Raw genomic sequence first — 15,393 nt, 5'->3', positions numbered from 1 at the left:
GATTGGGACCACGTGAAACAAAGTTCCTCTAGCTTCCATACATTTTGTACATATGTCTGGTTTTTATTATATCTATTTAAATCCACCGGCGCTACATATATCCGCATTAACCATTTATTCTGAATAAGTTTAAGGTGTGTATTTATAGACATAGTGTGAGCCTTAATACAAGCTGCTTTCCAATCAGCTTGTATTAACTGAACTTAAGCCTCAACTCCTCGGAATTCATCATAAAAGCAGAGTCTGTCAAATAAAGATCTCGGATCATTTGTGACCCTGGACCACAAAACCAGTTATAAGGGTACATTTTTTGAAATTGAGATTTATACACCATTATATACCATTTATATACTTTACATTGATGTATGGTTTGTTAGGATAGGACAATATTTGGCTGAGATTTATTCAGTCACTATTTGAAAATCTGGAATCCGAGGGTGCAAAAAAAATCAAAATCTTGAGAAAATCGCCTTTAAAGTTATCCAAATGAAGTTCTTAGCAATGCATATTACTAATAAAAAATTAAGTTTTGATATATTTACAGTAGGAAATTTACAAAATATCTTCATGGAACATGATCTTTACTTAATATCCTCATGATTTTTGGCATAAAAGAAAAATCAATAATTCTGACCCATACAATGTATTTTTGGCTATTGCTACAAATATACCCCAGCGACTTAAGACTGGTTTTGTGGTCTAGGGTCACATTTGGTAATATCCGGCCTTTCTTTGTGCAGATTTCACATGGGCCTGATTCCGAGTTATGATTCAGTAGAAACATTTCAACCTCACAGACAGTATTATAGATTATACTAACCATTATGTTCCATAATTTTACACAGCTGATTTTACTGACCTGTGACCTGGATGTAAAGTGTGGCTTGGTCATGTCCAGCAGAGTTTTCAGCCTTCACATTGACACGGTAAACACCTGGCTTCTCATAACGGTGCTGAATGGGTTCATCTGTGACAGTCAGGTTTTCATATATAGCCCTGACGCCATCAATTAAATCCACCTGATATCTGGTGCTGGTGGTGTCCCCCTGAAGAGGGAAGAACAAAGAAACGAAAGTTAAAGATGCCTACAAATAAGAGGAACATTTTTCCGTGCCTGTAAATCGTTATATTTTCTATTCAAAGTTTTCTTACATTTTGGCATTCAAATTATAAGAGTTGTATAAATAATCACCTGTTCCTGATGGACTATAAAAGTGATGTCATCACCAGGTGCCACAGCCAGCATCTGTCCTTTGATGCCCAGCTGCAGACCTCTAGGGGGCAGCAGAGGGCAGGAATGCTGCTTCGCGCTCTGTTCTTTATTCAAGCCACCCTCACAAACATTAGTGATGACCTTCCGGTAACTACAACACAAGACATGTTAGCCTTTACTTGTTTTTATTTGCCTTAAACTGGAAAATCCATGTGACGTGGCCTGGATTTAAACTGTTATAATGGAGAGCTGTGGAAAAGATGCATTTCATTCTTAAATACCTACAATAATTCGCTTTAAGAGGTGGACAAAATATCTATATAATGTGTCCAGAAAGGTATTCTCAGAACGACTGATAAACAAGCACAACCTTTTTTGTCAGCTGAGGGTTTTTTGAACGAGAGTCTTCTGCTCTACTTAACACAGCTCAGTATGGCCTTGATGCACACACATCAGTCTTTTTGATTAATATTTTGAAAGCAATGAAATCTGATCTGTTTGTTAAATCTAGTCAATCTGCTTTGGTTGCTATAGTAATAATGTCAGTAAGAGTATTGTCAAAATGGAAACAGAGGTTGGAAAACTGAACATTTTGCCTCTGCTCAAGTCTATCACAGTGTTCATGAAGCACAACATAAGTGACAATCATGCACATTCATTCACTATGCACTACATAGTGATCATCACATAGTTTGCTATCCGGACATGATGGGTCCAAACACTATCCAAAGCCAAAAGAAAATAACGAATGGTGCTGATATACAGTAGTACTACTAAAAAAATCACGATCCTAACCTTCATAGCGGAATCTCAGTTGGCCAGACAGTGATTCATCTTTTTAGAATAGTTAAAATATTGGTGTCTGAATCACTGTGAGCCTGGAGACTATAGTGTACATCATAAAAACTTAGCTATATATGTGTTATAAATGAATAGTGCGGATGTTGAGATAGTATTCTCACTTGAAACCGAGTGGAGGTTTGTACCCAACTTAAGCAGATATGGGACAAAATGAGTGTATCTGGACATAGCTTCAGGTCATATTATGCACAATCACTATGACTGGAAAACTGAACATTTTGCCTCTGCTCAAGTCTATCACAGTGTTCATGAAGCACAACATAAGTGACAATCATGCACATTCATTCACTATGCACTACATAGTGATCATCACATAGTTTGCTATCCGGACATGATGGGTCCAAACACTATCCAAAGCCAAAAGAAAATAACGAATGGTGCTGATATACAGTAGTACTACTAAAAAAATCACGATCCTAACCTTCATAGCGGAATCTCAGTTGGCCAGACAGTGATTCATCTTTTTAGAATAGTTAAAATATTGGTGTCTGAATCACTGTGAGCCTGGAGACTATAGTGTACATCATAAAAACGTAGCTATATATGTGTTATAAATGAATAGTGCTCATAAACGGATGTTGAGATAGTATTCTCACTTGAAACCGAGTGGAGGTTTGTACCCAACTTAAGCAGATATGGGACAAAATGAGTGTATCTGGACATAGTTTCAGGTCATATTATGCACAATCACTATGACATTACATGTGTGTTGTGACCTGAATGACGAACATCTGATCTGACAATTCAGACTAAGACACATTCCAAAAAAGATCTGATTTCAAAAGACATGTGGACATGGTACTCATTTTATCTGCCTGTCTGAACAAAGCTTGTGTGCTCATCTAAAGTGTCTATGATATGCATGAGTGGCATTTACTGTGCTTGCTCAGTGTAAAAACTGACACATTTAATAAGTGTAGTGGTTATGCCCTGCATTTCTTAATGTTCAGCATTCAGTATTACCCTGTGCTGGACTTGTAGCTGTGTCCTAAGTGGCAGTTTTCAGGTGGAGCGTCAGGATCATGCCAGAAGTCAGGATAACAGCGATCCCCCTCTAACCGGAGGCTGGGAGCACGCTCAAAGCCGTAGTCACTGAGAACACACAGAGAGACGTAAAGCTCTATTTTTAGCCCCTGATCTAATTCACAGTGCACTGCACTGGGGTGTGAAAGTGAAGTTAAGAGTGCCTGTTACAGCAAAGGCATCTGTGTATAATTGCAATTGGCTTGAAATGTGCAAAGGTTATCTCTCTATTTCGTACCAGGCAAAGTCTTTCTCTGTGCACTGGCAAGGTTTAGCTGTTAAAGCTGAAGTATAGCTCTTCCCTTTAATGCAGAACGATGACTCTTTCCTCCTCCTGTACATTCGCTCCTGGCCCATGATGCATTTCTCTCCCTGTGGGAGAAAACCTGTCATGAGTCTCCATTTAAATAGTAAACTGATTCACAACCTAAATGTACATTTATTTCCATAACAGAAGAGTTCAAATGTACTGCTGAAAATCTTTTTGCTGAAGAAAATATGTCTGTTTAATATTATTATTTTGTTTAGTTTTTTTAAATAGTCTTTATATCTGCTTCCTTATTTTCGTCTCATGAGTTTCAATGAGCTGTACAGCACTTTGGTTCAACCTTTATTGTTTTTGAACATGCTGTAACTGTACTGCTGAGTGGGAGGCCAGAAAAACAGCCTGATATTACCTGTAGGTCAGTGAGTTTCCAGGAGTCATAATCAGCTTCTGTGCACTGCCTGGGAAATGACTGTCGGAAATCCACCTTCACCAGCTCCCAATCCGAACGGTAACTTATGTGGCCAAATACCCTGTCCACATCAGCAAGCATAAATAAACATAAGCCTTCGACCTGTCCATTAATCCATCCCTCCATCCATAAACATCCGATTATCCATCAAGACAAAAGCCATTCATCCCTTTCACCGAAAAAGCGAGACCATTGGAGTGTAACTTTGACTTCACGTCACAACACATTCTCTACCCAATTACGCATCTTGGGAACAGAGCAAGCGAGAGGACAGACACATGACCGCGCTCATCAGCAGTGTGTTTCTAATGAGCGGGGGCCTCTTTAATTAAGGCCTTTGAATTTCACATTGCCTTTATCAAAAGGGCAGCCTCTTTATAATACAGAGACCACCTGCTGTTTGGGGTCTATGGAAAGATGCTCTTCACTTAATCTCAAATAAATCACTGTTCACCGCCACAAGGTGGAACCCTGTATCTGCGTTTCATAGAACTCAGTGCACAAGTGTCACGAACAATTCAAAATGCTTTGATCATCTGGCATATCACTCATATCTGAGATGTCCAATATGTCCAATTTTATAAATACACTTCCTTCAGTTCAATGTGGTTCTACAATGAATATTCAGCTCGTGATGGACTAAAGGCCTGATAGCAAAATGCCTAACCGTTTCAAGTCGAGATTATGCTCAAACAGCACAAACAAAATGACTATAAAAAATGTATATTACTGTATGTACTAAGGCCAAGTAAAACCAAAACAGGAACCAAAATATTACTCCAAAATAATAAAATTGTCCTAAAACTTGTCCTAGAACTGTCTTAAATGGATAGTTCACAGAAAAATGAAGATCATTTACTGTACTCTCATATTGTTCCAAAACTGTATGATTGTTTTTTTTTCTCTCCATACAATCAAAGGCAGTGGTGTCCAAAACAACATACAGTAGGTCCTCATTGATTTTCATTGTATGGAAAGAAAAAAAACACTCTTTCTCTGTTGTGCATAAATGTTTTGAAACATGAAGGTGAGTAAAATGATGTTCATTTTTGATCACCTATCCCTAGTGGACTAGTAACTCCTGTTCAATTTTCAGAGGACTCATACTCACGTCATAACCAGCGTCTCATCTCCAGGTTCGCTCAAAAGTCCATCCACAAATACAGAAGTGCTGGTGAAGTTGTGGATGCTCCATGTTCGTCCTTCATCTGTGCTGAACCTAAGATAAAATATTTGTTTTGATGTTGTATTAGCAGTACTCACCATGCATATAAAAAAGTTGTATATTATATTTTATTTATATTTTATTCAAGTTGTATATTATATGTATATTATATATCCTATGACCTATTACAAGTCTGCTTTGAGTGAAGACGTGTATTTTAGTTAAACGTGAAACACAGTTTATACATTTCAAAAATTATTTTAATTAATTATACATGCGATACATTCATTCCTCTCTTTATAAAAATTCTGAACATACTGTCAGCAGAAAAATCACTCTGTCGGCGTTGATTCTCACAGTGTGAACATGAGAGTTTGTAGGCTACAAGCCAGCGTAAGCACTACAAGCTCTTAGTTTTATCCTGACAGAAGCTGTGTTTGTACTGCCAAGACTCAATGCCGATGAAAGGCTTCAAGGCTTATGTGAGAGATGGTAATGATTTTCTCTTTGATCTTCATAGGTCTCCTCTTTACGCACATTTGTGAAGCAAGGTGAACTCGATATCTAGTATGTGAATCACTTCATATAATATGGGTAAAGAGTTGTCTTTAAGAGAGTGCAAAGGAAGAGGTTCAGGCTGCTCGGGAACTCAGGGTGGTCTGAAGAGCCCTCCAAAGCCAAATGAGCTTCTTAAAGCGCTCACTCAAAACCAGCACAATCAGGTCAGCAAAAGCCAGGGAGGGAAGTCTTGAGTTTTTCATACTGGTCTGACCCTGTTTACAGTGTTCACTACTCAAGTTTCTCTTTCTACTGTCAGTCTTTGTCATGTCAGCAACTGGGTACATTTGAGTTTTTGACTTTGAACACTTACAGATGATGTCCAGACATCAAAATCACATTACAGAAAAAAAAAACTGAACTTACTTGAGTATTTTTAAAGGGATTGAGGTGTCCTTGATGGCCACAATGACACCGCCATGATCCAGATAAAGAATGTGATGCTCTTCTTCAAAAACCTACAGTGAGCAAATGAAATAATCTCTTGAAGTTCATCTTCATAATTGTCATAATCAAGATTTAATGTCATTAGGGAAAATAGAGCTGAGGAAATGAGAGGCAGCAACAATATCCAAAATCATTGAAAGGACATTAAGACAGAGAAATAAGTCTGCCACATACTGAGCGCTGAAACGGCAGCAAATGAGAGGGTGTCAAATGAAATTGAGCAGAATGGGAACAAGAGGAACAGAGATCTGAATTCAACGAGCAAACCGAACCAAGTCTGTTGGGAAAGGTGGGTGTTAAATACAAAGAGCAAACCTAAAGAGTCGTGACAAGTCACAGAAGAAGCTATAATTAAGCATTTTTCTGACACCGAAAAGTCATTGTAAAACATTCGCAGACCATTAGTGTCTTTTCTGTGTTCATTCTCACCTGTCTCCAGGTCTTGCCACAGTCTGAGGTGATGTACATCTCCTCTTTATATTCAACCAGCTGAGACCCGAGGTTACCTGAAGAGAAGATACACACAGAATATCTCCACATAAATACAAAGAGGGAGAGAGCATCTTTAATTTTCTTCTTTTTAACTTGAGGCGAAGCAGCAATTTCCTCACTTTGTTTAATTTTAAGAGAGAAGGAGGAGTACTCGTGAGCGAGTTGCATATAAAAAGAATGAAACTGCGAGAAAACTGGAGGCTATTGTGGATCAAAGGCTGTGAACTAGTTAGAGCTGAACATTTTACTGAGGAAGTGCACAATAATAGCAAGAGAAAGCAGGATTTTGATGGAGACTCAGTGCTCATTTTATGCGGTGTATGTACATGTACATTTATATGGTGAGAACGAGCTTCAATGTGTTTAAAACCGGAGACTGCTCATGTGTTTGTTAGTAAGAGAAATAAGTCAAGAGTGAACAAGCCACTGTGACACTGACTACGTTTACATGGACATCAGTAATCTAATTATTTACCTTATTCTAAATAAGCCAATATTATGATTATAGTGTTTACATGAGTTGCTTTTAGAATATTCCTTTCATGTTCCCGTTAAGGTGTGTGCATGTCTATACTAAACTTCAGTAATGCGACTAAAATAGGAATACTCCACATGTCTTAATTCGATTTCTGTTTACTTCGAATATGACTTTAGCCGGATTAAGGTAATCAAAAATCTCTGTTTACATGGTAGATTCTTAATCAGAGTATTGTCTTAATCGTATTAAAATCGGAGTATTGTTGTCCATGTAAACATACTCACTGTCTGTGTGTGTGTGTGTGTGTGTGTGTATGTTACATGTCTGTAACCCTGAGGGAATGGACAGACTTGATGACCTTGTGAACTGGCAATAGCTCTAGCCTTGGATTCAAGAACATTAATGTATTGTCTTCCTCAATTCCCCATGAACCCTGTGGCAATAAAGAGCAAATATTTCATATATCTGTGCCTGCCTCCTTTTGTGCCTCAGTGTGGGCTCAATGGCATTGCACAACACTCAGAAATGGTACATCACATTCATTTTCCCCTCCTAAAATATTTCTCAGCATTCCTTTCCTTTTTTTTCTTTTCTTTGTACACACTATCACAGTTTCCCTAAGCATGCAGTAGTGCAGATTTGGATCTGGAATATAATTAGCTCTTGTAATTGAAAAGGAGTACAGAGCTTCATGGTGACAGTGCTGATGTGTAACAGTGGTCATGAAGACTGACCTGCACCCATTATGAGACCTGGGGCAGAATCTTTAGTGTGGACCGTTCCAGATACGTAAGGGTTGTCAGCCCAGCGCAGGTGGAGATGGAGGTGACAGTCAGGCTAGGAAGAGGAACAGAGGCAAAGAAAAATTTAACTCTCTCTGACTTTTTTTTTTTGTACTTTGGTGATTATTACCCAATAGATATACCACCAACCAGTGTTTTACATAAGGTGTGCACTTAGTAGAAAATCTAGACTCTCTGACAAACACACAAAACCACCTTGCATTAACACACAAATAACAGTCTAAGTTCTACAGTAAGCAGCCCATAATTTAAAATCACTTCACAAGTCGTACTACATAATGTTCCGGATAAAAGATGAATCAGAGCATGAATTTAAAGCATATTTAAGGTGCCAAAAACCTCAACAGGGTGGCAATAAAAAATGAGAAGAGCAGTAAAAATGACAAAAAAAATGAGAGAGGAAGGAAGAGAGAGTGTTGATAAATGAGGAGGAGAAGAGAACAATGAGAAAAAAGACATGTCAAATGGACGGCTGGGAGATGAAGATGTGAGATGGGTTGGCTAGACAGACAGGAAAGGAGAGAGAAGTCGATACATGTCCTTTCAACTTGTGATTTATATATAGTCTTGTCTTGTCTCATGTATGCCAGAAACCATATCTGTGTCTTAATTAATGGCCAGCTACCAGTCACAGTGTTTAAAATGGGCATTTATAATGATACATATCATCTCTAGCTGTGTGTGTGTGTGGATTGATGATTCAGATCGTTTTTTCTCTTTTGTCTAATGAGACAGCAGCAGAACCAATGCCTGCTCTGCACACCAACCCTCAACCACAAACAGCGGAAGATGAGTCAGATCGAGGGGTCAATGACTTCACGTCTGTGTCTGTGAGACAGCTGCGGTACAATCATTCTGAACAGGAAAAAAGCAGAGTGTGGGCTGGATATATATCTGTAGATGTATAATGAAATAAAGTCACGATTTTGTTAGTATGAATATGCAATGAACGACATCTGCACAGTTACTGTATATTTAAATCAAGGTCTGCATTGTAGTTTTTAGTTTGTGGGTATATCATGTACACTTCCATTTAAAAGGGGTCTGTAAGAGTTTTTTCATGTTTTTGAAAGAAGTGTCTTTTGCTTACAAAAGCTGCTTTTATTTGAGCAAAAATACTGTAAAAGAGGAATATTGTGAATTTTATTACAATTTTCCTATTTTAATCTTTTAAAATGTAATTTATTCCTTTGATAGCAAAGCTGAATTTTCTGCAGTCATTAATCCAGTCTTTAGTGTCACATGATCCTTCAGAAATCATTGTAATATACTGATTTGGTGCTCAAGAAACATTTCTTATTGTTATCAGTATTGAAAACAATTGTGCATCTTAATATTACTGTGGAAACGTTATATATTTTTCAGGAATCTTTGATAAATATAAAGTTCAAAAGAACAGCATTTGAAATAGAAATCTTTTGCAACAATGTAAGTTTTTACTGTCACTTTTGATTACCTGAATTCTTGCTGAATAAAGGTATTAATAAAAAGTATTCAATTTTTTTTGTTCTAAAAAATATCTTACTAACCCCAAATGTTTGCACGGTACTATATTTATAAATATCATATGTAAGTAATATGTTTGGGAAATCATAACTGAAAGGTAAAAAGGGGCTTAAAAATAATGACAAAAAAACTGTCATTATTCTGCTTAACTTTTGAAAAAAAAAAAAAAATGGGCATGAAAGCTAGACTAAAATTAATTTAGCACTGATAGATACATAGAAATGCAAAATACCATCTGAAAAGCTGGATTAAGGAATGAACAGTCTTATTTACCTGCTTGCAGCTGACAGGTTTGCCATTCATTTCAGTTGTGGGAGGAGCCAGTGGTTCCCAGTCTCTGCCTTTGTTGTAGGTAATGAGAGTCATCACTTTTCCATCTATTTTTTGATTGGCTAAGAATACGCCCTTGATGCCACGAACCTGAAAAACATACACACACACAACCAAAGGATGTGATATTCCTCAGTATCTCCCAGATCCTGTAAAGAAGCTGTAAAATATTACTAGCAAGTCAAATTATGGCAAAGTCACAACTGTCTAAGAAACTGTCCAATGTGTTAGATCAAACTTGCTTCAGTAGCACAGGAACATCAGCTTTCTAGAATCACTCATTTATTTAAACATGCTGCTGGCAATAAATAATAAATGCGTGAAGGCAGAGTTACTAGATCACAAGCAGTCACACTTCAGTTTTATGTGTGTGTGTTTTTTTGAAGTGTTATAGGTAAAGGTCTCTAACAATGTGAACTTTACAACAGTTAAACTATGTTTAGTTCATTATGCAGAAGGTAGGATGTGAAGCCCACACTGCCTTGTTTACACAAGTACATTGTGGGGTGAAATGCTGACCTCTAGGATGTCGATGAGGACATTCTCTTCAGGCTGCTTGGTGCTGCGGACGTTCTCCAACACAATGGAGTAATAGACTCCTTGTGGATCTGACTGGTAGAGGTTGTACATGTCTGTTTGATACCACTCCTGCAGAGCCAGGAATACCTGATTCTCGTCTGTACTCACAATTTGCACATCCTGCCCAGAAAGACAAAAACAGAGAAGCAGAAAGATACCACACAAGAAGATTAGAACCTCATGTAAAGATAAAAGTGAAATAAGTTCAATGCAAATGACAGTTTCAGTTTTCTCAGCAGGTACAAATAATTAACATCATGATTCGTTTGGGCTTGCGTCTTTGTGTGAAGAGAGACAGAAAAGCTGAATGCTTTCACTTGCGCTTACATAAAACCACCACAAAAAAGTGCTGCATATAAATCCTTGGGCAGAATGGGAACAAGAGGAACAGAGATCTGAATTCAACGAGCAAACCGAACCAAGTCTGTTGGGAAAGGTGGGTGTTAAATACAAAGAGCAAACCTAAAGAGTCGTGACAAGTCACAGAAGAAGCTATAATTAAGCATTTTTCTGACACCGAAAAGTCATTGTAAAACATTCGCAGACCATTAGTGTCTTTTCTGTGTTCATTCTCACCTGTCTCCAGGTCTTGCCACAGTCTGAGGTGATGTACATCTCCTCTTTATATTCAACCAGCTGAGACCCGAGGTTACCTGAAGAGAAGATACACACAGAATATCTCCACATAAATACAAAGAGGGAGAGAGCATCTTTAATTTTCTTCTTTTTAACTTGAGGCGAAGCAGCAATTTCCTCACTTTGTTTAATTTTAAGAGAGAAGGAGGAGTACTCGTGAGCGAGTTGCATATAAAAAGAATGAAACTGCGAGAAAACTGGAGGCTATTGTGGATCAAAGGCTGTGAACTAGTTAGAGCTGAACATTTTACTGAGGAAGTGCACAATAATAGCAAGAGAAAGCAGGATTTTGATGGAGACTCAGTGCTCATTTTATGCGGTGTATGTACATGTACATTTATATGGTGAGAACGAGCTTCAATGTGTTTAAAACCGGAGACTGCTCATGTGTTTGTTAGTAAGAGAAATAAGTCAAGATTGAAAAAGCCACTGTGACACTGACTACGTTTACATGGACATCAGTAATCTAATTATTTACCTTATTCTAAATAAGCCAATATTATGATTATAGTGTTTACATGAGTTGCTTTTAGAATATTCCTTTCATGTTCCCGTTAAGGTGTGTGCATGTCTATACTAAACTTCAGTAATGCGACTAAAATAGGAATACTCCACATGTCTTAATTCGATTTCTGTTTACTTCGAATATGACTTTAGCCGGATTAAGGTAATCAAAAATCTCTGTTTACATGGTAGATTCTTAATCAGAGTATTGTCTTAATCGTATTAAAATCGGAGTATTGTTGTCCATGTAAACATACTCACTGTCTGTGTGTGTGTGTGTGTGTGTGTGTATGTTACATGTCTGTAACCCTGAGGGAATGGACAGACTTGATGACCTTGTGAACTGGCAATAGCTCTAGCCTTGGATTCAAGAACATTAATGTATTGTCTTCCTCAATTCCCCATGAACCCTGTGGCAATAAAGAGCAAATATTTCATATATCTGTGCCTGCCTCCTTTTGTGCCTCAGTGTGGGCTCAATGGCATTGCACAACACTCAGAAATGGTACATCACATTCATTTTCCCCTCCTAAAATATTTCTCAGCATTCCTTTCCTTTTTTTTCTTTTCTTTGTACACACTATCACAGTTTCCCTAAGCATGCAGTAGTGCAGATTTGGATCTGGAATATAATTAGCTCTTGTAATTGAAAAGGAGTACAGAGCTTCATGGTGACAGTGCTGATGTGTAACAGTGGTCATGAAGACTGACCTGCACCCATTATGAGACCTGGGGCAGAATCTTTAGTGTGGACCGTTCCAGATACGTAAGGGTTGTCAGCCCAGCGCAGGTGGAGATGGAGGTGACAGTCAGGCTAGGAAGAGGAACAGAGGCAAAGAAAAATTTAACTCTCTCTGACTTTTTTTTTTTGTACTTTGGTGATTATTACCCAATAGATATACCACCAACCAGTGTTTTACATAAGGTGTGCACTTAGTAGAAAATCTAGACTCTCTGACAAACACACAAAACCACCTTGCATTAACACACAAATAACAGTCTAAGTTCTACAGTAAGCAGCCCATAATTTAAAATCACTTCACAAGTCGTACTACATAATGTTCCGGATAAAAGATGAATCAGAGCATGAATTTAAAGCATATTTAAGGTGCCAAAAACCTCAACAGGGTGGCAATAAAAAATGAGAAGAGCAGTAAAAATGACAAAAAAAATGAGAGAGGAAGGAAGAGAGAGTGTTGATAAATGAGGAGGAGAAGAGAACAATGAGAAAAAAGACATGTCAAATGGACGGCTGGGAGATGAAGATGTGAGAAGGGTTGGCTAGACAGACAGGAAAGGAGAGAGAAGTCGATACATGTCCTTTCAACTTGTGATTTATATATAGTCTTGTCTTGTCTCATGTATGCCAGAAACCATATCTGTGTCTTAATTAATGGCCAGCTACCAGTCACAGTGTTTAAAATGGGCATTTATAATGATACATATCATCTCTAGCTGTGTGTGTGTGTGGATTGATGATTCAGATCGTTTTTTCTCTTTTGTCTAATGAGACAGCAGCAGAACCAATGCCTGCTCTGCACACCAACCCTCAACCACAAACAGCGGAAGATGAGTCAGATCGAGGGGTCAATGACTTCACGTCTGTGTCTGTGAGACAGCTGCGGTACAATCATTCTGAACAGGAAAAAAGCAGAGTGTGGGCTGGATATATATCTGTAGATGTATAATGAAATAAAGTCACGATTTTGTTAGTATGAATATGCAATGAACGACATCTGCACAGTTACTGTATATTTAAATCAAGGTCTGCATTGTAGTTTTTAGTTTGTGGGTATATCATGTACACTTCCATTTAAAAGGGGTCTGTAAGAGTTTTTTCATGTTTTTGAAAGAAGTGTCTTTTGCTTACAAAAGCTGCTTTTATTTGAGCAAAAATACTGTAAAAGAGGAATATTGTGAATTTTATTACAATTTTCCTATTTTAATCTTTTAAAATGTAATTTATTCCTTTGATAGCAAAGCTGAATTTTCTGCAGTCATTAATCCAGTCTTTAGTGTCACATGATCCTTCAGAAATCATTGTAATATACTGATTTGGTGCTCAAGAAACATTTCTTATTGTTATCAGTATTGAAAACAATTGTGCATCTTAATATTACTGTGGAAACGTTATATATTTTTCAGGAATCTTTGATAAATATAAAGTTCAAAAGAACAGCATTTGAAATAGAAATCTTTTGCAACAATGTAAGTTTTTACTGTCACTTTTGATTACCTGAATTCTTGCTGAATAAAGGTATTAATAAAAAGTATTCAATTTTTTTTGTTCTAAAAAATATCTTACTAACCCCAAATGTTTGCACGGTACTATATTTATAAATATCATATGTAAGTAATATGTTTGGGAAATCATAACTGAAAGGTAAAAAGGGGCTTAAAAATAATGACAAAAAAACTGTCATTATTCTGCTTAACTTTTGAAAAAAAAAAAAAAATGGGCATGAAAGCTAGACTAAAATTAATTTAGCACTGATAGATACATAGAAATGCAAAATACCATCTGAAAAGCTGGATTAAGGAATGAACAGTCTTATTTACCTGCTTGCAGCTGACAGGTTTGCCATTCATTTCAGTTGTGGGAGGAGCCAGTGGTTCCCAGTCTCTGCCTTTGTTGTAGGTAATGAGAGTCATCACTTTTCCATCTATTTTTTGATTGGCTAAGAATACGCCCTTGATGCCACGAACCTGAAAAACATACACACACACAACCAAAGGATGTGATATTCCTCAGTATCTCCCAGATCCTGTAAAGAAGCTGTAAAATATTACTAGCAAGTCAAATTATGGCAAAGTCACAACTGTCTAAGAAACTGTCCAATGTGTTAGATCAAACTTGCTTCAGTAGCACAGGAACATCAGCTTTCTAGAATCACTCATTTATTTAAACATGCTGCTGGCAATAAATAATAAATGCGTGAAGGCAGAGTTACTAGATCACAAGCAGTCACACTTCAGTTTTATGTGTGTGTGTTTTTTTGAAGTGTTATAGGTAAAGGTCTCTAACAATGTGAACTTTACAACAGTTAAACTATGTTTAGTTCATTATGCAGAAGGTAGGATGTGAAGCCCACACTGCCTTGTTTTACACAAGTACATTGTGGGGTGAAATGCTGACCTCTAGGATGTCGATGAGGACATTCTCTTCAGGCTGCTTGGTGCTGCGGACGTTCTCCAACACAATGGAGTAATAGACTCCTTGTGGATCTGACTGGTAGAGGTTGTACATGTCTGTTTGATACCACTCCTGCAGAGCCAGGAATACCTGATTCTCGTCTGTACTCACAATTTGCACATCCTGCCCAGAAAGACAAAAACAGAGAAGCAGAAAGATACCACACAAGAAGATTAGAACCTCATGTAAAGATAAAAGTGAAATAAGTTCAATGCAAATGACAGTTTCAGTTTTCTCAGCAGGTACAAATAATTAACATCATGATTCGTTCGGGCTTGTGTCTTTGTGTGAAGAGAGACAGAAAAGCTGAACGCTTTCACTTGTGCTTACATAAAACCACCACAAAAAAGAGCTGCATATGAATCCATGATGATTATATTTAGTTGCTTTGAAATGAAAAGTTTATTTTGAACTGCTGTGAAGAAATGAGTTGGAACATGAACTGTGTAGGGACAGATTTAGATGAAATGAAAGCATGAACAATTAATGAATCCATCCTATAATTAGCTCTTCTGATTTGCCTTAAAAGAATACCGAATCAACATTAAGCTCCTCAGTTTTGGTAGCTTAGATGCATACAGCCGGGCGCTGTGGCAATGACTGGGTCAGGACGGGGGAGTTTGTCACCATGTTGCTCTTCCCGATAAAGTGAAAGTGGGTCGCATTAATTTAGGCACAAAGATGAAGGGTACAAGCTCAAGCCCCCAGCTGAATTCATTCATAAGAACTTAAGTGAAGAGCTAGCAAAGTCCCTGAAGCGCTGTGTAGCTTTAATGTGCTTCAGAGACCAAATTCTAAGGCTATTTCTCACTTATGTCCCACTAACAGCAGTTTAGAGGCACTGAACCCCTCTGTGAGCGGTCAGTTA

The 15,393-nt window shown here is 37.7% G+C and overlaps 1 protein-coding gene across 1 annotated transcript; it reads right to left on the bottom strand.

The window, feature by feature from the left end:
- Positions 1–193: 193 nt before the first annotated feature.
- LOC107722358 (VPS10 domain-containing receptor SorCS2-like) lies at positions 194–15,155 on the bottom strand. The gene is made up of 17 exons (XM_016530684.1): positions 15,105–15,155; positions 14,469–14,648; positions 13,892–14,038; positions 12,044–12,146; positions 10,769–10,845; positions 10,133–10,312; positions 9,557–9,703; positions 7,709–7,811; positions 6,434–6,510; positions 5,924–6,015; positions 4,946–5,053; positions 3,775–3,895; positions 3,336–3,469; positions 3,038–3,166; positions 1,193–1,364; positions 860–1,046; positions 194–276 (listed from the first exon to the last, which is right to left on the bottom strand). Exons 1-17 carry the CDS (start codon positions 15,153–15,155, stop codon positions 194–196), a joined length of 2,091 nt encoding a protein of 696 aa, XP_016386170.1.
- Positions 15,156–15,393: the final 238 nt, after the last annotated feature.

The sequence above is a fragment of the Sinocyclocheilus rhinocerous genome, unplaced genomic scaffold (genome assembly GCF_001515625.1).
Source record: "Sinocyclocheilus rhinocerous isolate Xijiao unplaced genomic scaffold, SAMN03320098_v1.1 scaffold1115, whole genome shotgun sequence".
Taxonomy (NCBI): Eukaryota; Metazoa; Chordata; class Actinopteri; order Cypriniformes; family Cyprinidae; genus Sinocyclocheilus; species Sinocyclocheilus rhinocerous.
The sequence above is the reverse complement of the archived record's forward strand: the minus strand, read 5'-3'. Positions and strand labels throughout refer to the sequence as shown.

Excerpts from the sequence above, each read along its gene's own strand:
- LOC107722358 (XM_016530684.1), bottom strand. The coding sequence starts at position 15,155 with ATGGTGACAAACTCCCCCGTCCTGACCCAGTCATTGCCACAGCGCCCG. Across the intron at positions 3,470-3,774 it reads GGAAACTCACTGACCTACAG|GGAGAGAAATGCATCATGGG; the intron begins GTAATATCAGGC and ends TTTCTCCCACAG. Across the intron at positions 3,167-3,335 it reads ACAGAGAAAGACTTTGCCTG|TGACTACGGCTTTGAGCGTG; the intron begins GTACGAAATAGA and ends GTGTGTTCTCAG.